Source organism: Urocitellus parryii, chromosome 12, assembly GCF_045843805.1.
Source record: "Urocitellus parryii isolate mUroPar1 chromosome 12, mUroPar1.hap1, whole genome shotgun sequence".
Classification (NCBI taxonomy): domain Eukaryota; kingdom Metazoa; phylum Chordata; class Mammalia; order Rodentia; family Sciuridae; genus Urocitellus; species Urocitellus parryii.
The window spans coordinates 2,879,926-2,902,254 of record NC_135542.1 but is presented as its reverse complement, the minus strand read 5'-3'; the positions used below and the strand labels follow the sequence as shown (position 1 = coordinate 2,902,254).

Below are 22,329 nucleotides of genomic sequence, written 5' to 3'. Positions count from 1 at the left end.
GGCTCCAGGGAGGAGGGATCATTGATCATGTACTCTAATCCATGTGCCTGTTTAATGACCTGTTTTTTCTTCTTGGGTTTTAAGGGAGACAGTGCCCTCAAACACTTCTGTGCAGCTGGGGATGCAGGCTTCTGCTTCACCTTGAAGGAAGCATTAATGAATGCTTTCCAGAAGACATGAGAAGAGAGAAGTGAGCCTCTGGTATCATAGAGGTTCCTTGCATTGCCCATGGGCTAGAAGAGAGAAGAGTTGCTTCATGAGATTTGATCCCCTTTTTCCTGAAAAGTTCCACACAGGTGAGTCCCCAGCATGTTTAGAAATCATTTCAGACACCTTTCTGGACGGAATTGAATCAGAGCCCCTGATGATGTGGAAGAGCTAAAGATGGATTTGCTATGAATTTTCTATTTCATTCATCAGGGCCTGAGTCAAGCCAGCCATTGTGCTGTCAGCGCATGAGCTGCTGGTCAAATGTGAGGAAGTGGTCTTGCTTTATGAAAACACCACCCTGATTCAGTGAGCCAGAGGCAGCCTGCAGTCCCTGTTTTCCTGTACAGGCAGATTGCTGTGGATGGCCTCTGGCCTTGTCATGCAGCCCTGCTCAGAGTAGGGGATTGAGGGTCCAGGCAGATCCCTAGTTCCTTTTAACCTTTATTGCCATTGGGCCACCCCAGGATTCTTGGTCTCTACCTGGTCTTCTGGCCTGGGTCAGGGGATGTGAGGTTTGGAATCCCCCTCTGTGGCAGGATCCCAAGCCCCCCAGCCACTTGAGGGCAGGCACATCCTTCCCTAATTTTGTTAGAGGGGGAGACTTCTCCCACCCATCCTGATCCATGCTCATCCCACATTTTGTAGCTTGACACCTGAGGACCTTTATTCATTGACTTAGTGGTTAGTGATGATGGTTACTAAGACAAAGTGACTCTTTCAAGTCACATCACTTGCACGGTAGGGCTAGAGCATGGATCTTCCTAATAGATTTCATGGAACTCTCTCATGGAAACTGTGACTGCCTCCTAAACACACACTCTTCATTTGGAGTGTCAAAATTCTTGGCACTGCCTCCTTGGCAAGTGTATCTTGTCTTCTACATGGGAATTTCACAATTTTTTTTTTTTTTTTTTTTTTGGTTTGTGGAGGTCATGCAGAAGTGATTTCATTTGAAATAGCCCAAACAAGAAATACCAGTTGTCTTTTTCGCACATGGATGTGTGTAGTGAACATCCCTTTCTGTGTGCTTGCATGAGTTGCTCCTTTGAATTTGTTGAAGAATGGTTGGCTGGGGAGCAAGGTAACGAGAGATGGATGTCAATGCTTGTCCAGTATTCTGAAGTGAAGAATGTATTGAGGATGTGAAGGCTTTTCTAGCCAGTTCCTATGGCTCAGTCAGGGATCAGTCAGAGGATTCTGTCTGGTAGACTCTTTGGAGTAGATGTCAAAATGGACCAGTCTTACTCTGTCCAGGACTGAATGCTGAGCTTGAGTGGGAGCTTCTTGTCAGCTCAAGCACTTCCATGAGTCTGTCCTCTGTTCTCTTTGTTTGTTTGTTTGTTTTATTTTTTCAGTTTTCAGTGGACACATCTTTATTTTATTTTATGTGGTGCTGAGGATCGAACCCACTGACCCACGCATGCCAGTCGAACACGTTACCACTTGAGCCACATCCCCAGCCCCCTCTGTTCTCTTTTTTCCGAGCAGTTTCTAACAGGAAAGGAGAACAAACATTGAAAGTATGGTGATTGATTATGTATACCAATGTTATTTGAATCAACTTTGTATAATTCAAAATTAACTTTTTGCTAGTAAAATTTCATATGTTGAGGAAATAATGAAAATATTGGGGTTGGGGGATGAGGAGGGGCAAATCAAATATTTTTGAGCACCAAGACCTGTTTTTTTTTTAACTTAAATCATAAACTGCCTGAGGACCACATCAAGTAGATATTTCAAGAGACAGTGGGAAGGTAGTAGCACATGAGGAAGGGAAGAGCTCTCAGGATGGGAAGAGGGGGCCGCTTCAGGACTCACCAGGCATGGCACGAGGCTGCTGGCCATGGTACATGCCTGGGCCCACTGAGTGGGGCAGATCCATGCTCTGTGTCCCTCTACCCTCCTCTGTAGCTTGTGTTGGCAGCAGATCAGGGAATTGGGGTCAGAAGTGCTCCCAGTAATATAGGCACCAGCCCCCAGAGTGTGTTCCTAGCCCTTTCCCCACCTGGCCTGACTTGGTGCTTGTGTTGATGCAGGGCTGAGACCCTACAGTCATCAGAGTGTGTCTGCGGTCCAGATCCATCCTGCATGGCCAACTTGCTCAGACCTTCATCTGGGTCCTAGGCCTGCTACAACCAAACTCTGTCAACTGGGTGGCCAACAACAGAGGAAGGGCCTTCCCTCAAGCTCCAGGGGCTCAACACACAAGGTGTTGGGCAGTCCCACTTCCAAAACACCTCACAGGTTCCTAGGGGACTGTCCCCCCAACTCTCCCAGCCCTTGCCCACTCTCCTATTGCTGCCCACGATCTGTGGTTCCCATATGGGCATCCCGCCCTGGCTCCAACCTCACATAGCCGGTATCCCCAAGTCTCCCTGGTATCTGGGTCCAGACTCTCCTCTTCCTACAAGAATATCAGATATTGGATTTGGTCCCAGTTGATGCTGTGTTCCATCATGTGAGCTCTTAGCTTCATCACTGTGCAAAGACTCTTTTCCCACACAAGTTTGCACGACTTTTGGCTGGCTAAGAATTTTCAGGCGACACTTTTCTAAAGAGTACACTTTCCTTCCTTCCGATCTCACACCAGTGAGCATTCCTCGCACCCTTGTCCTAGTTCCTTTATGGCAGTTTCCCTCCTTATGGCTGAGAAGACCTAGTGACCCCTGGATTCACACGTTCTCCTTAATCACCAACACACTGCAGAATTCTCCAAAGGGCCATATATGCTCCTGGAAGTTGGTGGTGGAAATAGTTCTGCATCCATTAATCACTCCCTCACTCACTAATGTCCTTGTGTCCTTGAGAAAGGCTCTCCCTTTCCTGGTTTTCCTGAATAGAAATCCTCTTGCCTCTTGGGTGAATAGGGTTATGGGTTGTACAGAGGGTGTTGGTCCACTGAGCATCTTAGAGACTGTCCATTATGGAGCCTAATGATCCTCATTGGGGAATGAGGCCAGGGTCCTAACTGTGGTTAGTGTGAGGACACCCTGGGTTCAGCAGAGGGAAAGAAGGATGAGGGAAACTCAGATGTCCCTTCATGGCCCCTGGAGTTAGAGGACTTACCCCTTTGCACCTGGGATCAGGAGACCTCATTTCCTCAAGGACACGCACACTCAGACGTAAAACTTGAGTGTGGGTTCCTTTCTGGGGTCCAGGGCTGTTGTTAGCCACCAGGAATGACAGTGCTCTCCATGCTGAGTGGAGCCATTTTTGCCAGGAAAGAGAGCCCATGGTCACGCCTTGTGCAAAGCATCCCACGCCAGGGGCTCCCATGCCTACATTCCTGTCCTGAAAGGAAGCCACTCAGAGGCAAGGTGGGTCCAACCACCTCCCATGTATTCACTCATCACTGTGTTCCAGCATCACCCCAGTTAACAGTCCTGATGGGATTGGATGTGGCTCAGAGTGTCACCCTCATGAGCTCTACCCTGCTACAGCTGCATTCTGCAGTGGGAGAAACTCAAAACCTCAAAACACATGCACATGAAAGCAAAGAGCAAGAGCCAGAGCCCAAACAGGCAAAGACAGCTGGAGTGCCTAGGTTGGGACTCAGAATTATGTCAGTGGGGTGGCATTGCTGCCGGCACCAGCATGATAACAGAGAGCCAGCCCTGCTCAATTTGGGGAGCAGTGTGTTGGGGAAGGCAGCAGAAATTGAGAGGCAGGATTGAGTTTGGCCCTAGCAGGAGGTTGGGTAAGAGGCCAGTGTGGGTTGGAGGGCCTGGGCAGATAGAGAGAGGCCAGGGCACACCCCAAAGCCTGGAGACTGCACTTGATGTCCAGGGTTGTGAAACACCACTTCCCCTCTTACTCACAACTGAGAGCAAGGGGCATTGATGAGTTCAGTTTGTGTGCGGCTGCATCCAAGGTGGTTCGGCTAGGCACCTCTGTTTCCTTGACTCAGGAGGCTGGGAGTCCAGGCTCCACTGAGGCTCGGCTGGGAGGATCAGAGTCTGAGTTTATGCCTGTGTTCCTGGTAGGATCCATGTTGGCTGAGCCTCAGTGTTTTTGTAATGAGAGGATGGGTGACTGTCATGTCTTTATCACAGGACACACTTGCTAAATGGATTTGTTTGCTCTGAGGAGGAAAGAGAGAGAGGGGAGTGGTGCTGGAGACAGGGATGCAGACAGGGGTCATGGACTTGGCATAACTCAGTCTTGGAGGTGATATCCCATCACCTGTACCCACTTCAATTCCCATGAATCCAGAGGCTGAGTCCCCTTGAGGTGAGGGGTGAACCGGTTCTGGGCAGCAGGATGCTGTGGTACCTCGGAGTCTCTCTGAGACCCCAACACTAGACACACTTGGCCCTTTTGAAATCTTAGGAGAAGCCTTGGGAAGTTGTATGGCAGAGGGGAGCAACCTCTGCATCTCAGTCCCCTCCAACTTGCCATGGTGTAGAGTGGGAACTGCAGCCATGATGGGACGGACATTGGCCACGTCCCTGTGTGGGACACAGGCCTGATTGAGTTAGGGTGCATTCTTTGTCTCTCCCCTTCTTGTGATTGTCCCATCTCTACATTTGTGCTTTAGCCACCTGTGAGTCCCATCTCTGGTTTCAGAGAGAACAGAGGGTGTTATGGGCCAATAGACACAATAAACCCTAGAGATTAGATGCTACCCTACTTTCCAGAAAAGACTGGGTACACCATGAGTTGCACAATGATGGGACCAGGGTCCAAAAGCTGCTGAGAGGGAAGGACTGGTTGTGAATGCATTTTTGAAGGCTCCAAGCTGGAACTCTAGTGGCACCAAGCAGGGCAGATGCTGGTGGGGATGTTTGGGTAGTTGTTGGTGAACACATGCGCACCTTATATGGGTAGGCATGGAGGGGAAATCAGCAGCCCATAGGGCTTTTGAAAGTGGTCTTATGTGAAAAGAGGCTCAGGTATGGGCACAGGAAATGACATCACTGCCTTGACAATGGATCAAACAGAACATGGAACCCTGGTATCCAGGCACCCACTTCACTGACCAAGCCATTCAAGCTCATTTGTTTGGAGGCACTGGAGTGAGAAGGATGTTCTCCTGTGGTTGCAAACAATGCCGAGCCTCAGGCTCCCAGGAATCTCAGGGGGGCCAACTAGCCCTTTTGTGGATACACTGGATGAGGCTTCATCTTAGACGCCAGAGCCTCTGGCGATTGTCGCAGAGGAGCTCAAGAGTAACAGTGAGTAGCACAGGGCAGGTGAGCCCAGCAGGCCCTCTAGTCTGATCCCTGATGAATGGCCCAGGACTCCTATTCTGACTGTGTGTGTGTGTGTGTGTGTGTGTGTGTGTGTGTGTGTGTTTGTACTGATGGGAACTGTCCCATTGTGCTTTGACTCTAGTGTATTGGCACAAGTCATTTTTCTGTTTGTCACCATTTCCATTTTGAACCCACCATTCTTGGTCCCAACCCAGGGTGAAAATGATCAGAACACGGAGGAGCCCTTCAGGGTACAGAGCCTTGAACCTTACAGGCAGGACCAGCTTAGGAATGAGCTCCTGCCTGTCATTTGTGGGAGGAACCTACATTCCAGCAGCAACATGGGGTTAATCTCCTGGGATTTCATCCCCACCCAGCAGGTGCTGGATCTCTTGTTCCCAAGGTAAGCACCAGACCACCAAGCCCAAGTGTGTAGCCCCCTCATGCCTGGGTCTTGGGGCTGCCATGTACCTCTCAGGGACCCAAAGGTTTGTGATACCTAATGAGATAGAGGACCACACTCATAGTGGAATGTCAGCCCCGAATGGGACGAGTCCTGGAGGTGCCTGCCACAGCCTTGCAAGGGGAGTGAACTTCCCCTCTCAGGCAGAGAAACCATCCTGACTCCAGCTGATCCACAGAGGTCCGTGGAGCAGTCCCCACACACTGGGCATCACAGCTCAATGGTGTGCACTGAGCTCATTCCCAGGTGGACTCAGCGAGGCCAGGTGGTCTTTCTGGTGTGATGTTGGCTTTGTGAAGAACGTAGATCTGTGCCAGAGGCGTCTCAAGACTCGGGCCTTGGGAAAAGCACTTTTGGGTTAATAAAGACATGTTAGACGAGATCGGGCGCATTAAGGGTGGTATAGCAGCACAATTCACAATAGCTAGACTCTGGAATCAACCTAGATGCCTTTCAATAGATGAATGGATTAAAAACATGTGGCATTTATACACAATGGAGTGTTATGCAGCGCTAAAAAATGACAAAATCATGGAATTTGCAGGGAAATGGATGGCATTAGAGCAGATTATGCTAAGTGAAGCTAGCCAATCCTTAAAAAACAAATGCCAAATGTCTTCTTTGATATAAGGAGAGCAACTAAGAACAGAGCAGGGAGGAAGAGCATGAGGAAAAGATTAACATTAAAGAGAGAAGAGTGGTGGGAGGGAAAGGGAGAGAGAAGGGAAACTGTATGGAAATGGAAGGAGACCCTCATTGTTACACATAATTACATGTAAGATATGGTGAGGGCAAAGAGGAAAAAAAAACAAGGGAGATAATTGAACAAAAGCTGATGGGGTAGAGAGGGAAGATGGGAGGGAAGGGGAGGGGGGATATTAGGGGATCGGAAAGGTAGCAGAATACAACAGTCACTAATATGGCATTATGGAAAAATGTGGATGTGTAACCAATGTGATTCTGCAACTTGTATTTGGGGTAAAAATGGGAGTTCGTAACCCACTTGAATCAAATGTATGAAAGATGATATGTCATGAGTTATGTAATGTTTTGAAAAACCAATAAAAAAATGGAGTTCTGCAGAGATGACAGAGTTTGCCCAGGGTTACCCAACTATGAAGTGGCGGATCCCACACTGGAACATTCAAGTTTTCTTTAGCCCATATGGTGATATGAAGTGTACTACAAAAACACCTTTCATTTCATTCATTTAATAATCACTGAGGTACAACAGAACATGTTTTCTAATCACTAACACTTCAAGAATATTAGTAATAAGTCAAATTACAAATTAATATAAATCTTTTAAAAAAACAATAAAATATGTTCAACATTATTGGAACTAAAAAAAAAAATAATAAAGACATGTTAGTATACATAGTGGGACAGAGCGTCCTAGCTGGGACATGGCTGGACAGGGGCTTTGGACATGGCAGCTCCCACACCCAGAGATATGTGGGAATCAGAAGTTTGGGCTCATTCACTGGTGAACATGGAGAAAGCACCCACTGTGTGAAGACACGTTTCCAGTCACGTTTCATAATTCAGTGAAAAATGGGGTGCAAATGACTGCCATTGTGTCCCTTTTCATGGGGTCAGCCTAAACCGCAGGTGCCATGAGTACATACCCTACATGTGACTGCATCCCTGACTCCATGAGGCATTACTGCACGTTGTCCTCTTCAGTGACTATGGTGGACCCTTGGACCAACTTCAACATGGAATGGGCTTGGGGTCAAGAGGGTGGGCTCCTGTTTCCAGAATAGGGACCTGCAAGGTGATTTGACTTGGGAAGGCTGAGGAAAGACTGCTCTCCCCAATTCAGTTTTCTGCCTGCAGTGTAAGGTGTGGGGCTTCAACAGTAGGAGGGGTAAGGCGGGGAGTTGTAGGTGGAGTCAGGGTCCTCTGGGGAAGGCCCTGGGATAATGGATCCCCCCACACCACACCTCCCTGTCCTCCCCCAGGGCCACAGAGATGTGGTCTGCACTCATGGGAGAAGAGAGGTCCACCGCCACTCAGGGGAACTCAGTGAGAGCTCACAGAGAATGAGGTAGCATTGCAGCCCACGCCAGGGGAGGAGGTGTCTCTTGAGCCCCGAGAAGAGTGGGCAGGAGGACAGACACTCCTGGAAGGTGCATTCCAGGTTGGAGAGCATGTAGCCAAGAGGAAGAAGAGTGTCAGGCCTGCCCAGAGGAGGGGAGAGCTGGTCAAACCATGGATCTAGCGCTCCTTCGTTGAAGGTTCTTTGCCTGTAGCGACCTGTCCTGACCCTGCCTGTACAGCCACTGTGTCTTGCCTGAGGTGGACTGGTGTGTTCAGAACCAGGGACGGTTCAGGAGGGTAGGGTCAGAGGTTTGCTCTGGAGGCCGTGGCGAAGGCAAGGCCAGGGTTTTGCTGACTCCACACCTGCCTCCCCACAGTGCCTCATCTTCCTTCCTGGGGACCTGGGTGAACTTCTACTCCGAGGCTTCCCATCAGCCTCCAGGCTCTCTGAGTCTGCAGCAGCTGCTGCCGTACATGTGGCTCCTCCTGAGTGGCTTTAACCTGGAGCACCAAGCACACCACCTGCTGGCCCAGGTTGAAGATGGCAGATCAAGCCAGGCAGAGCCTGAGAGCCAGGCGGACCGGGGTGAGTACCTAAGGGTAGAAGAGGAAAGGTCCGACTGTTGTCCCACTGCAGGGAGTCTGTATGCCTGGTGTTTGACTGGAAATTAGGATAAGCCTTTGTCCATTCAGGAAGTGACCCCAGTCTGCAAAGAGGTCCCGTGTGGGCTAAGGGCCCGAGTTCTTCCTGGCAGCAGGGGTATTGTCTGTCTGTGCGAAGGTCAGGGCAAGGCAGTCATGTTGGCATCTTTTCTCCTCTAGCTACAAGCTCAGTTCCTGTCACGGCTCCTGAGCCAACCCCAGAGCCAGAGCCTTCTCCCAGGGAAGGGGCAGAGCCGGAGTCCAGGACATCAGGGGTCTCCACTCGGGACTCCCCACGGCCCAAATATACCAAGCGGATGAGAGGCAGGTGCGTCATTCGCGTCTACCTGGAAGACGAAAGGACAACACAGTATAGAAGCATCCTGGTGAGTCTTCGAGCAGGGGAGTCTCCTGGGAGCCCACAGTGGGGAAGACCGAGTCCACAGCAAACGCCTTGGACTAGGCCTGTCTTCTTGAACTGGAGCTTCTGGAAGGTCAGGAAGGAGAGCATAAAATGAGGAAGAGAGAGGCAAGAGAGCAGCAGCATGCCAGGTCTGGGTGCGAGTGGGCCTGCGTGTTTTGGGGTGTGCAGGTCAGAAGTGCAGGAGTGAGTGCTGGGTTCAGAGGAGGTCAGAGAAATATCGAGGGTACAGGCCATCCTCTACTGACCTTGGTATTGAGGAGGAGTATATTGAACCGTGGAGGTTGAAGCAGAGGAGTTGGCAGTCATTTTCTTGTGTGTGGGAGGGGATATGTTGCTGGTTGAAGGGAAGGGAGCCATTGTAGAATGATGAGGGTGGGTAGGTGTGGGTCACAGACAACTGGGGGCCTTGGAGGGGCCCATTAGTGTCCTAGTTTGCATGTATGTGAATAGAGATTTAGCGGGTCTCTCTGCAGAATTTTCCTGGGTGTGGAGTATCCATGCTGAGACTCTGGTGTCCACCTCCAGGGGAGCCATGTTGAACCACTGCACCTGCTGGGTCCGAACCTCCTGACACCCCAGCAAGCACTGACACTCTCGAGCCCAGCAACTTCCATGCCTATCATTAAAGAGTCCTAGTGTGTGTTGTGCCTGGCTGTCAGGACCAAAGCACCTAGGGTTTGTGCCTGGTCCACACACAAATGCAGCTGCATCCCAGACCAGAGCAGGGATATGGAAGTCCACTGGACCATTCCTCCCATCTTGATGGGACTAGAGTGTGTCTGTACAAAGCCTTTTGGTCCTTATTCCCTTGTCCCTGTAGGGCATAGCAGGTTGAAGCAAACTCTTGTACCAAGATTGGACTAGAGGCTCATAGGAAGACCCCACATGATCCCATGAAGGCCTCAGGTAGCAGGGTAACAAGATGGTGCCCTTGTGTTGAGAGCTCTCTTGTCTCTGATTGTCCTCGAGCACTGTCCTCTGGGTAGTTACTCCCAAATTCCCTCTCTGATGAGCTTTCTCCAACCCTGCTCAGGTGACCTGCCAGGACAGGACTCCAGCCGTCATCCGCAAGGCCTTAGATGTACACTTGCTCCAGCAGGAGGATCCAGAAAACTACGAGCTTCTGCATATTTCCTGGAACCATCAGAGTAAGTGGAACCATCAGAGGGTAGGGAGCAGTGAGTCACAGTGGGCTCAGGATAACTGGGAGCCAAAACACAGTGTGCGTTGACCCAATGCCCAGGAAGAGTATGGTGGGCCTTGTGCACAAAACAAAGTGTAATGATGGCGCATAAATCTGCAGGTTCTTCATGTTCCCCAGGGGCTGTGGACCTGCCTATCATGTGTTCTTTCCTTGGCCTGAGGAGGAATTGCAAAGCTATTATCCACAAGGGGCCAAGAAGAGAGGCTTCTTTGTCTTGTGTCAAAGAAGACAAGACAACCACAGGGTGCCTACTTTGGTGGCCTTTCCTGACCTAGACGAGTACATGAGAAAAGCAGTTCAATGAAGAATCATTTCTGGCTTCCAATCTTTCTATTCATTGCAAACTGAGTCCACTTAGGACCAGAGGCCATTTCTAGAGAGAAGAGTGTGGTAGACTAGAACCCTTCACAGCTTGTAAACTGTTCTGAGAGAGAGAGAGAGAGAGAGAGAGAGAGAGAGAGAGAGAGAGAGAGAAAAGAAGAAGAAGAAGAAGGAGGAGGAGGAGGAGGAGGAGGAGGAGGAGGAGGAGGAGAAGAATAAGTTGAAGGAGAAGACCATGAATAAGAAGTTCAAGATGACTATAAGAAGAAGCATGAGAAGATGAAGATGAACAAGAACAAGAAGGAGAAACACAAGCCAAACAAGAAGTATAACAATAAATTGATTAAAAATGTGAATGAGAATTATGCTCATGAGGAGGAAATGTAGAAGTGGGGAACTCAAGAGAAATATATTGCTCTGGATGGCACAGCCCTGCTGTGGACATCCTCCACCCACGCTCAACACACCTCCAAACCATACCCCTCCAATTAGTGTAGCCCTGTATGAGTGGATGAATCCACTGGCAAGGTGGAGGCACCCACCATCAAGTGCTTTTCCCCAAACCCACCTGTGATCATTGCTGCAGTGGGGAGAAAACCTTCAACACATGAGTCTTTGGGGACCAATCCAGATACAAAGTCTAGCTGTTTCTCTTTGGTGGGTCCAACGTGAACTAAGAGGTTCTGGGGTACAAGGGGCTATTTCCTTGAAAGGTGTTCCTGTAGTGGACCTCCTGTGCATAGAGGGTCCTCAGGGAGGAATCAGTGGGGAGTCTTTGGTGGAACAGTAGCTGGATTCGGGGGGTTCTCAGGTCTGTGTGTGAGACCTGAGCTGGCAGAGGCTCTCAGTTGTGGGGGATGTTGGGTAGTGTATTCCTTGAGTGTCACCTACCACACCTCTGCCCCTGCCTCTCCAGAGCTGAGGGTCCCTGCTGATGCGAAAGTATATTACGGCCTGGTTGGAGGAGTGCATTATGACTTTCTTCTTCGAGAAACAGATGCCAGCAAGTCGTTGAAGGTCAAGCCAAAGGAGGTAAACAGCCACCTTCTTCACTCTTTACTCCTGGTGCCACTCCACATCCTCCAAGGGGACAAGAACCTCAGGTTCTGGATGGATGTTGTAGAATGCCCACAGAGCCAACTGCCAGGCTGGGTGGGGTGCAGTTGCTGGGCTTTGCTGATGTTGTCATCCCCCACAGTTCTTGGAGCCTTCTGTGGCAGTGGCATCCAGGATCCCAGCAGCTGTGAGCAGCAACTCTGCAGTGGCTGCAGGATCATTGCCCCAGGCCACCCAAAGCAATGAGTGCTGCATGAGAAAAGTCACCAGTAGCAGCTCCTCACTGCTTCACTCCAGCGAGCAGGTGGAAGACAACTTCTTTGTTTATATCCTCCTAGAGGGACAGAGCCTGAGAGAGTCAAAGCGCATCCTGGTAAGCCCAACAGCAGGGCTGCCTCCTGGGTGTCCACACAGTGGAAGGCAGGAGACACAGCCAACCCCGGGGCTGTGGTGGGAAATAAAGAGAGAGGTCCGTCTTAAGGGCTTGACCTGAGGAGGGAGAGCCTCAGCATGCCCAGCTCCAGTGGTGAGTGGGTCTGTGTATTGTGGGTTTTGCAGGCCAGAAGTGCACACGGAAGTGCTGTGGACAGATGAAGGCAGAGATATGTCCAGGGTGCAGGCTGCAGTGCCTAGAACTTGGTATTCTCAATGAGTGAGGTTGGAGCAGAGGAGGTGGCAGTGACTTGTCACATGTGTAGGAGGGGATGTGTTCCTGGTGGCAGGGAAGAGAACCTCCTTAGCATGACTAGGTGTAGGAATTTGGGGTCGGGATCACCTGGGGGGTCATGCCAAAGCTTCGTGCTGAGAGCCATTACCAAGTAGGAATGACACATCGTAATCCTTACCAGCGTACCCCATGTTAAATGGACTTGCCTTGGAAATTTGCTGCGACCTTGCTTGTGTGTTTGAGAAAGGTGATCCTGCTCAATCACCAGGGTGGATCCAGGATTAGGGTGTATTCCTGCAGGAAGTATCCCCGTCCTTGCATTTAGGGCGTGACAATAGGAGTTTTAGGGAAGTTGGAGGTTGAAGATTATTCCTGCTGGGAGTAGGGCGTGCCTGCTGCCTGAGTTCCTGCTGAGTTCTCCTGGAGAGAAAGTATTTAGGACGTGAATTGTGCGGGGGATGGGGATTGCCCCTGAACGTGTGTGGAGGCTGGTGTGAGATCCAGAATTAAGAATTGCTGTTTGAACCTACAAAGCTGTGTGGTGGCTCGTGATTCTGTGCCAAGCCGAGACATTGGCATTTGGCTTTTGGTGGCCCATACGGGGATACTTCCTGCAGGCTGGTCCGATGGTAGTGGGTTATCAGAACTTATTAACATTAGTGTCACTAAAGTTGATATACAGCCCAGCCGATGGAGACAGCTGAGTGGCCCTCAAACCCCGTAGTTGATAAGTGGGATCCTGAGACAGGACCTCAAAGATTAGCATGCCCTGTATTTGAACAGGTAGGAGGGCAGCGAATTCACCGTGCTTTAGAATTTAAAACAGTGAAGCAGTTAAAGGAGGCTGTAACAACCTATGGTCCTCAAGCCCCCTTCACGGTAAGCATGGTGGAGTCCATTACTAACTTGGACATGACGCCAGCAGATTGGGCTAGCATGTGTAAATCTGTGCTAAATGGAGGACAATATTTGTTATGGAAAGTTGCCAATGAGGAATTTTGCATGGAGACAGCTAGGCGAAATGCAGCAGCCGGTTACCCTCAAAGAAATCTAGAGATGTTGTTAGGAAAGGGACCTTATGAGGGTCAGCGGCAACAAATTGAATATGATCCTGCTGTATATGCACAGATTGCTGCAGAAACAGTTAGGGCATGGAAGACTTTACAAGGACATGGAGATTTACAAGGTCAGCTATCTAAGGTAATACAGGGACCTAATGAACCTTACGCTGACTTTGTAGATAGGCTTATTCAAACGGCCGCCAAAATTTTTGGTGACACAGAACAAGCAATGCCATTAATAAAACAACTGGCTTATGACCAAGTAAATCATTGCTGCAGAGAGGTTATTAGACCATGGAGACATGAAGATTTAAACATATATATTAAATTATGTAGAGATGTTAATGAACAAGGGCAAGTCTTGGCGGCTGCAGTACAACAGGCTTTAGATGCCAGGCCAGAAACATGCTATAATTGTGAACAAACAGGACATTTTAAAAGGAGTTGTCCCATAAGAGGAGGTTTTAACAAAACTAGAAATCAAAGGAATAGAATACCGGGTATTTGCCCACGATGCCGTAGAGGGAGACATTGGGCTAATGAATGCCGTTCTCAAACACACAAGCAAGGTCGCAGCAAATTTCCAAGGCAAGTCCATTTAACATGGGGTACGCTGGCAAGGATTACAATGCATCATTCCTACTTGGTAATAGCTCTCAGTAGCTTCTGAATGTTAGCCTTTGCAAGTATGTAAATGCGGAGCTAAAGGGGTACTTGGCAGAATTTCTATGGATGTGCAGTAGACACGCTAATGCTGCAGGTGTCCAGCTGCAGAGGAGACATGTTCAGTGACTGCCAGTGCTGAGTCAAGTACATCATTACAACCAGACCCGCACCGAGCTTTCAGAGGTCAGGGCCTCTCAAGGCTATCATGAAGCACTCAAGTGCACACTCTTGTATCTGAGTCTGTTTTGTGTAGTGGCAGTCAGGACCAAAATTCTCAGTGCATCTGCCTCTTCCACCCACAAAGGCAGCCTGCACCCCAAAGCACACTTGATGCCAGATCCCTGGCCCATTGCTCTCGTCTCAGTGAGATGAGAGTGTGTCTGTGCATAGGCAGTTTGGTCCTTTGACCTGAGTGGAATGTGGCTCCCTAGGGGGAGGGGAGATGGCAGGTACAGGCAGATATTTGTACCAGGATTGTTCTAGTAGCACATTGCAAGAACCCAGGGGGTATATGGAGGACACACTCAGGTAGCAGGATAACAAGATTGTGCCCTTGTATATGTAGCTGAGATTTCTCCTGAATGTTTGACCACAGTGTTCTGGGTAGCTCCTCTAAAAGCCATTCTCTGATGACATTTGTCCCACCCTGATCCAGGTGACCTGTGTGGATACGGCGACGAGCCTCATCCGCAGGACCTTGGACCAAAATTTGTTGCAGCATGAGGATGTGGACAACTTTGAGCTGATGAGAATGCTTTATAGGCATGACAGTAAGTAGGACAATCAGACAGTGGGGAGACATGATCCACAGTGGGCTCAGGATAACTCACAGCCAAGAGAAAGTGGGCCTTGGCCCAAAAATACCAAAGTGTGGTGGGCCTGGTGCAGGAAACTAAGTGCAGTGATGGGCGTGTCCAATGTCGAGGTGCTCAATGAGGCCCCAGGGGGCTGCTGGACCTCCCTAAATGTGTTTCCACCTGGACCTGGTCTGTCAATGCAAAGCTAATATCGATGAGGGGCAAGGCAGAGAGAGGCTCAATCCATCATCAGTTTGGTTTATGGCTCACTGATAAGGATGCCTTCAAATGAAGAGGAGGAGAACATGGGTCCTGATTGGATCAGCATTGCTATGGACAGAAGCAGCACAGGTCCCAATCCATGGCCAGGATATGAGAAGTCCTGCCTAGTCACCAGAATGTCAGGATTGCAGGAACTGGGAACAGGACTCAGTGAAGAGGAAGTCAAGGCCAGGGGTCAGCCTGTTTGGGTTCTTTTGGGAACAATTCCAAGTCCTCTGTGCCTGGGTGCCTATCTCCTGAAGATATCAGAATGGCCAGGTTATTATTGCTTCCAGCAACAAAGAAGGGCATCTGAAGAACAGAGGCCACAATGCTGAGCTGTCCACAATGCCAGTGCTCTTTCCTTTCTTGTGAGCAAGACACTCCTAGCCTCCACCATCCCAGCCTGTCCACAGTAGAACCCACCATCTGTTGGGCATGTAAGTGAGTTTTCCAATTTTCCCACACCACCTCATTTGGGTTGGCTCTGTCTTACACATGAATAAGACTGAGGTGCGAGGAGCTGGGCAAGGGGCAGTGTCTGCGAATCTCAGGGACTTGTGAGGCAGCGCAGGAGGATGGGGATTTCCAAACAGCCTCAGAAACTTAGGGAGACCCTGTACCCAAGTAAAAAGGCCTGGGAATGGTCTCAGTGCTTAAGTGCCTCTGGTTTTATCCCTGGTGCAAAAATAAGCCAGTCAATAAGAAATTACCAAACTGAGAATCTACGAAGGTGATTTCAGAAACAGACACTTTCAACCCAAGCATCAGTTGAGAGCAGGCTGCAGACCAAGGGAGGTTTGTGTGTAACAGACGTCAAAAGGGAGGACTACTGGGGGCCTGGAACCCACTAGGTGTGATGGCATCTATGCCTTATGGCAGGAGGGTGGCAGTGATGCTGGCCCTCTCCTAGATTTTGAATAACTTGTTTTCATTGGGGAAGCTTTATGGAGGTGGAATCTAGTTTAGCAATCCTGGTCCAGATAAGGTGCTGACTTACACAGGTAGAAGCCTATCCAGAATATGGTGTCTGTTAGGAAGTCTTTCCTAACTATGACAATGACAAAGAAAGGAAGTCACTTGTCTTTGGTCTTGGTTTCACTCCTGGTCATTGATTGAGAACTGATTTCATCTTGGACTACTGAACACAGGCTGCATCTGGGCAGAAGAGTGTGATAGATTTGAGCTCTTCAGAGGACGCCACACCATTGCCAGAGAAAGAAGGAGAAGGAGGAGGAGGAGGAAGAGGAAACTCCTGAGTGGGGACAGGATCACTCGATGAAGAGCAGGAGGAAGAAGAAGAAAAAGAAGGAGGTGAACTGAAGGAAGGGTGGAGGGAGATACACAAGAAGAAGAACAAGAAGGAATCATGTAAGAACAAGAAAAAGACCCAGAAAGAACTACAAGAAGATGCAGGACAGAAAGAAGAGCCAGAAGTAGAACAAGAACCAGAATACAAGTACCAAGCAGACAGCTCATGATGAGAAACAAGGGGAAGGAGAGCGAACCTAGAAAACAATAGAGTTCTCCAGAGTACCACCCTGCTGAAGTCCTCCCATGTCCATGCCCAACACACCTCTGATGGATACCACCTCCCCTCTGCGTATTCATCCATGAGTGGATTCATCCAGGGCAAGTGGATGAATTCACCCACCATCCAACGCTTCCCTGAATGCCCATGTGTAAGCATGGCTGCCCTGGGGAGAAAGGCCTAAGCACAGGAGCCTTTGCCAATCCTGATGCAAAGCCTAGCAGTGTCTCTTTGGCAAATCCAACCTGCACTGAGAAGTTCTGGGGCCCAAGGTGCTATTTCCTTTGCCAGGTGCTCTTTTGGTTTAGAATCCTGTACATCATCTTCTCCAGGGAAGAATCATTGAGGGAGTCTTTGGTGGCACTGTAGCTGGATAGGAGGGTTCTCAATTCTGGTGCTGGCTCGCCCTGGCGGAGACTCTCAGGGGTTGTGTGTGTTTTGTGGTATAATCCTTGAGTGCCACCTAACAATTCTCTCCACTTCGCTCTGCAGAATTCAAGGTCCCTGAGCACTCACTCATGGATCAGTCCATGCATCCGCGGGTAAAATATTTAATCGTGAAGAAACGCCCCGAGGTCAAGCGAAAGGAGGTAAACACCTACCTTATTCAAGCTGTACTTGTGCTGCCATTCCACTCCCACCTGAGGAAATAAGAAGCCTCATCACCTGGACATATGGGCTAGAAGCCCATAGAGCCAACTGACAGGCTGGGGTGGCTTTCTGTTTCTGGGTTTGCTGATGTTCCATCCCCCACAGTTCTCAGAATCAACCTGCAAGTGCTCCAGGCCGCTTTCCCACAAGCCGGTGGGAGACACCTGCTTAATTCGTGTCCACTTAGAAACACAAAGTCCAAAGATGGCCAAGAAGGTCCTGGTAAGCCTGGGAGCAGGGGTGTCCCCTGGTGCTTACACCTGGGTGGGGAGCAGACACTGGTCCAATACTATGGACTACTCATGCCCTCTTGCATTTGGAGTTTCTGGATGATCAGGAGGATAGATGGGAATCAAGAAGGGAGAGGTCAGTGTGAAGGGCTGGAGCTGAGATGAGGGAGAGTAGCAGCTTGTCCACCACCATGTCTGAGGGAGTCTGTGTGTCAGGTGGCAGCATGCAGTCCACAAAGGCAGAAGCAGGTATGGGTGACAGATGAGAATAGGACAGGAACTAGGTTGCAGGTTCCCCTGTATGGGATGCTGACGTCTATGGAGGAGGACAGCAGTGTGAGGTTCTGCATGTTCCTTGAACAAGGAGCTGAGAGAGTCTCTCTGCAGAGTCGATAAGGATGTAGAGCAAGCACACTAAATGTCCAGGTAACCCAATGACCACCCTTGCCGGATGAGGTGCCCTCCTACACCCCAGCCAGCACTGAGCCAATGGAGGCCAGGAGCTCTCGTGGCTATCTTTCAGCACTCCTGTGTGTGGTCATGTTCCTTGGTCTGATTTGGGCCCTGGCAATCCAGACCAAAGCCTCTAGGTTTTGTGCCTAGGCCATTCCCAATGCCATCTGCATCCTCGGGCAGACCTGGGATCTTGGAGGCTATTGTCCCATTCCTCCCAACTTGTGGGATGAGATTGCATCTGTATGCAGGTAGTGGGGTCCTTTCACTTCGAGAGGAGTGCAGCTCCACAAATAGCAATGGCAGGCCCAGGAAGTCCAATGTACAAGGATTGGGCTGGTAGCCTATGGCCTCCACGCGATGAGCAGGAGGCCAGCCTCAGGTAGTACGGTCTTGGATGTTGCCCTTGTATTTAGTGTGGAGGTGCCTCCAGAATGCACCTGCCCACTGTCCTTGAGTAGTCACTTCAAGGCCCATTTCCTGAAGGCTTGTCTCCCATACTGCTCCAGGTGACCTGCCACGATAGGGCTCCTGTCGTCATCCGCAGGGCCCTCGAGCGCCACTTGCTTACTCAGGAGAACCCGGAGGATTATGAACTGGGCCAAATCATCTCTCGCCGTCAGAGTAAGTGGGACAATCAGATGACAGAGAGCAAGGGTCAGGATGTGGACTCAGGTCAACTCTTAGCACCAAAGAGTAGTCTCTGACCCCCAAGAACACTCCAACAGGTGTGTTGGGTTCGTGCACAAAGCCAACTGCACTTCTGCTGGTGGAAGTTCTCGAGGTCCAATGGTATACCTCAGTGGATATTGTGGCTCCCCACCAGGTGCCTCCCCTGGACATGAACAGGCATCCAAAGCTGACATCTTTGAGGAGTGAGGAGGAAAGCCTCTTTCCAGGAGCAGTATGCTTTCATGGTCTGGGATAGGAGTGGTTTCAGAGGAACATGGGAATGCATGGGCCAAAGAGGGAACTGGCATTTTGTGGACTGAAGCAGTAGGATTGAAAGCCTTCTGTGTGACCAGAAGACCACTGCTTTGGCAGAGCATTGCCAGGATTCTAGCAAGCAGTAACAGGATGTAATTGGGAAGAAAACACAGCCTGGGAGACAGCTTGAATCATCTGTCTTTGCATAAATTCCATGGTCTTCTGTACCTGAGTCCACTAGGCAAGGAGTGATCACAATAGCCAGGTTATGATTCCTAACTAAAGTCAGATGAGGGCTTCCTGAGCATGTAGCCACAGAACTCATCTGATAATAATGCCAGCGCTTTTTCGTTGGTTGGTTGGTTGGTTGGTTGGTTTTTGTGAGCCAAACACCTCAGCAGCCATTATTCCAGCCTATGTATGCTGAAGACCACCATCCCTATGAGTTCTAGGATCACTTGTCTCTTATCTTAACCTACTGTTAGGTTAGTAGAATCTATGGAAGAGGAAGTCTATCTGGGGCCTTGGTAGCCTTAGAAATTCATAGCAGAGATCTCCACATCCAACCCAGAAGGGATGGAGAACAGGCTCTAGGTTAGAGGAGGGCGACAGGAAACACATGTTCAGAGGAAGGAGAAGCGGGCTGTTGTATTCCCCCACTTGGGGTCATGGCACCACTGGACCATACACCATGTTGGAGGGAAGCAGTCCCTTTGCTGGTCTTTGGAACCATTGTTCTCAATAGGGTAGCATTTGGGATGTGGCCTCCATTCTCAGAAGCCTGGTTCACATGGAGGTGGGCTCCAGCAACGCAGAAGCATGGCTCTAATGTTGTATCCATGCTGGTCAGCCCGTCCTCACTGTGGCCATACTTGAGGAAAATAACTCAGAGGAGGAATCCTAGGCCTTTTCTCTGGGTTTCATAGCTTTCTCTTTGGTTGTGCACTGAGGCTGTCCATAAGGCTCTAGTGTGTGGCAGTGGAGAGCTCCTCAGCCCTTGCCACAAAGGCATAGACTGGGAGAGAGAGAACGAGGCTGGGAGAGAGGGAGAGAGAGAAAGACGGAGAAGAGAAGGAGGACCTCTACTTGGAGAATGAGGATTCAGTGGAGCCTACAGGAACAAGGTACTGTTGCCCAGGGCGCACCCCTGTTTAGGTCTTCCTCCAACCATGCTCAACCTTTCTTCCAGTCTCTCCCACCTCCCAGTAGAGTATTCATCTTGAATGAGAATTTCATGATGACATTAGAGCACTCACCATCCAATGCTTCCCTCCAAACCCACCTATGAAGATGGCTCATGTGGGGACTGAATCTTCGGCACAGGAGCCTTTTGTGGGAGATTTCAGGTGTAAATCTAGTGGTGTGCTTTGGCAGATGCAAGAGGACCTGAAATGTTCTGGAGTCCAAAGCCTTCGGTAGGAACAGACATTAGGTCTGTTGAAGTGCTCTGCCTAGTTCTTCCTCAGGGAGGACTGTGGAGGCTGTCTTTGTTGGTATTGGTGCTGAATTGGAGAGCTCTCAGGTGTGTGGCTCTGGCCTTTTCTGGCACAGGCTCTCAGATATTGGGGTGTCCTAGGGAGCACCTCCTGAGCCACCTTATTTTGTACACCCCTCTCTCCCCAGAACTGAGGATTCCAGCGCAGGCCAACGTATTTTATGCAAAGAAGCCTCACACAAAACCCATCTTCGTGCTGAGGAAAAGGAGCCTCTCCCAAAAGAATGATGGGTGGATCGAGCCTCAACCTCCCTCTCGTCCTGCAAAGAAGGCTCCTGCCCTCCTGAGGATGCTTGCAAAACCATTCTGCTGCTGTGTGCCTGGGCGGGGCTGAGGCAGCCCAGGAATATTTACAATGATTACTATTTTCTTCAAAGTTTGAATCTATAGTTTGCCATTGTCCTTGACCTTGTTTAGTAACACAGTTGTTACTCTATCCTGTATTTGTTGTTTCCATTAATATATTATTATTATTTTAAAATATATATGTTTTTGTTACCTGATCTACTGTGATGATTTGAGTATACTAAATGTAGCAGTGATTCCTAAAGGACACATCCAAACCAACAGGAAGGAGTGTTTCATTCTATCAGCAAGAACTTTGGTTTTTAGGAGTTTGGCAGATGGCATTATCTGAATCAGTTTTCCAATGGGGGCAATGAAGTATCGGCTATCATGGTACAAACACAAAGACACACAAACACACACTAGAGCACACACACACACAAACACACACTAGAGCACACACACACACTAGAGCACACACACACACTAGAGCACACACACTCACTGAGAGATAGATACACAGATGGAGTTGGTCTCTTCTGAAATACTTTGGAGATGTGGTTCTGATTTCTCCCATTTTGGAGTATTTTCAATTGCATAAGGTGTCTTGCAAATGAATCCCATGTCTGAAGAAGACATGCATGTGTACTTCACATGCAACTTTCCACATAACCAGAAGGTCATGTCATGTAATATTTTTCATGCAGCTGTGTTTTGACTGTGAACCATCCCATGAGGTCAGCTGTGGAATTTTCCACTGGTAGCATCACAATGGGGATCCACTCTTTGGATTTGGGGATATTTCTGATTTTTTTGATTCAGATTGGAATGATCTATCTATCTAGCTAGCTATATGATTTTTTGATCAAAATTGTGCATTTGATGATAATGAATGACATGCATATAGGAATCTGTAGACTCTAGACAATGAATGAACGTCTACTGTTGCCTGGACTATTCTGCAAAGTCCTGTAGCATTTGAGCATGTGTGAGAGCTTCATAGGGTTTGCAAAATGTCCAGGTCAGATGGTCCTGCATGAGGCTGAGCTCCTAGTGGTCTCCTCCACAGCATAAGGGCCAAGAAGAAACCCACTTCCACACAGAAGATGGGATGCTACCTTATGAAGGTGATTGTAGGTGTGAGACCCTTTTGCTAGGATCCTTTTTCTATTGGGCCAGAACTGTGCTCTGAATGTGCTTGCTGAGAAGAGTTGGAATTTCCTGACTGAAGCAGTTCGTGCAAGCTGCTTCCACTTGCAGGAACAAAGTTTGTTCTCCTTGAGCACTTTGGGTTGTCCCTGGTTGAACTAGAGTGTGTCAGAAGCACTTGTAATGATTGACATTTATGGTTTCACATTGAAGCCTCTGTGCCATCATTCAACCACTGATGGCTGCAGGTGAGGCCCCTGCCTTTCAATGAGTTTTATGAAAAAATAGGAGTTTTGGATTTCAATGAACCTTTGGAGAACTGATCTTCTCAGTTGGGTGATGTCAATTATACAGGCTTCCTTGGGAGCACACATTTTATATTGGGCTGGAATTGGACTCTGGATGTGATTGCTGAAAATAGCTGGGGAGTGGGAGAATGGAAGCCATTTGCTGCAAGCGGTTTCAATTTGCTTTGTTGATTAACTTTCTTGTAAGTGGGCTCATGCTGTTTTTTTCTGTGTGACCTAGAAGAAAGCAAAACTGCTTCTTACAGGTGACAGGCATGCTTTCACATTGAAGCCTCTGTGCCATTGATCAAAAA

The 22,329-nt window shown here is 49.2% G+C and overlaps 1 protein-coding gene across 2 annotated transcripts; it reads left to right on the top strand.

Annotated features, from left to right (window-relative positions):
* Positions 1 to 5,654: 5,654 nt before the first annotated feature.
* On the top strand, positions 5,655 to 20,743 carry LOC144249725 (uncharacterized). Of its 2 annotated transcripts, XM_077791880.1 has the most exons (11): positions 5,655 to 5,805; positions 8,286 to 8,494; positions 8,731 to 8,936; positions 10,008 to 10,122; positions 11,416 to 11,531; positions 11,698 to 11,928; positions 14,605 to 14,719; positions 17,031 to 17,128; positions 17,295 to 17,411; positions 18,382 to 18,496; positions 20,423 to 20,743. In XM_077791880.1, the coding sequence occupies exons 1-11, from the start codon at positions 5,744 to 5,746 to the stop codon at positions 20,626 to 20,628; spliced, it is 1,590 nt and encodes a 529-aa protein (XP_077648006.1). In that variant the 5' UTR covers positions 5,655 to 5,743; the 3' UTR covers positions 20,629 to 20,743. The 2 variants fall into 2 exon arrangements, with proteins under 2 accessions (XP_077648006.1, XP_077648007.1); XM_077791881.1 differs by lacking the exon at positions 18,382 to 18,496 and having other exon boundaries at positions 20,423 to 20,483.
* Positions 20,744 to 22,329: the final 1,586 nt, after the last annotated feature.

Coding starts and splice junctions, on each gene's coding strand:
- LOC144249725 (XM_077791880.1), top strand. CDS start 5,744: ATGGGGTTAATCTCCTGGGATTTCATCCCCACCCAGCAGGTGCTGGAT. Junction 8,495..8,730: donor TGAGAGCCAGGCGGACCGGG/GTGAGTACCTAA, acceptor TTTCTCCTCTAG/CTACAAGCTCAGTTCCTGTC. Junction 14,720..17,030: donor AATGCTTTATAGGCATGACA/GTAAGTAGGACA, acceptor TTCGCTCTGCAG/AATTCAAGGTCCCTGAGCAC.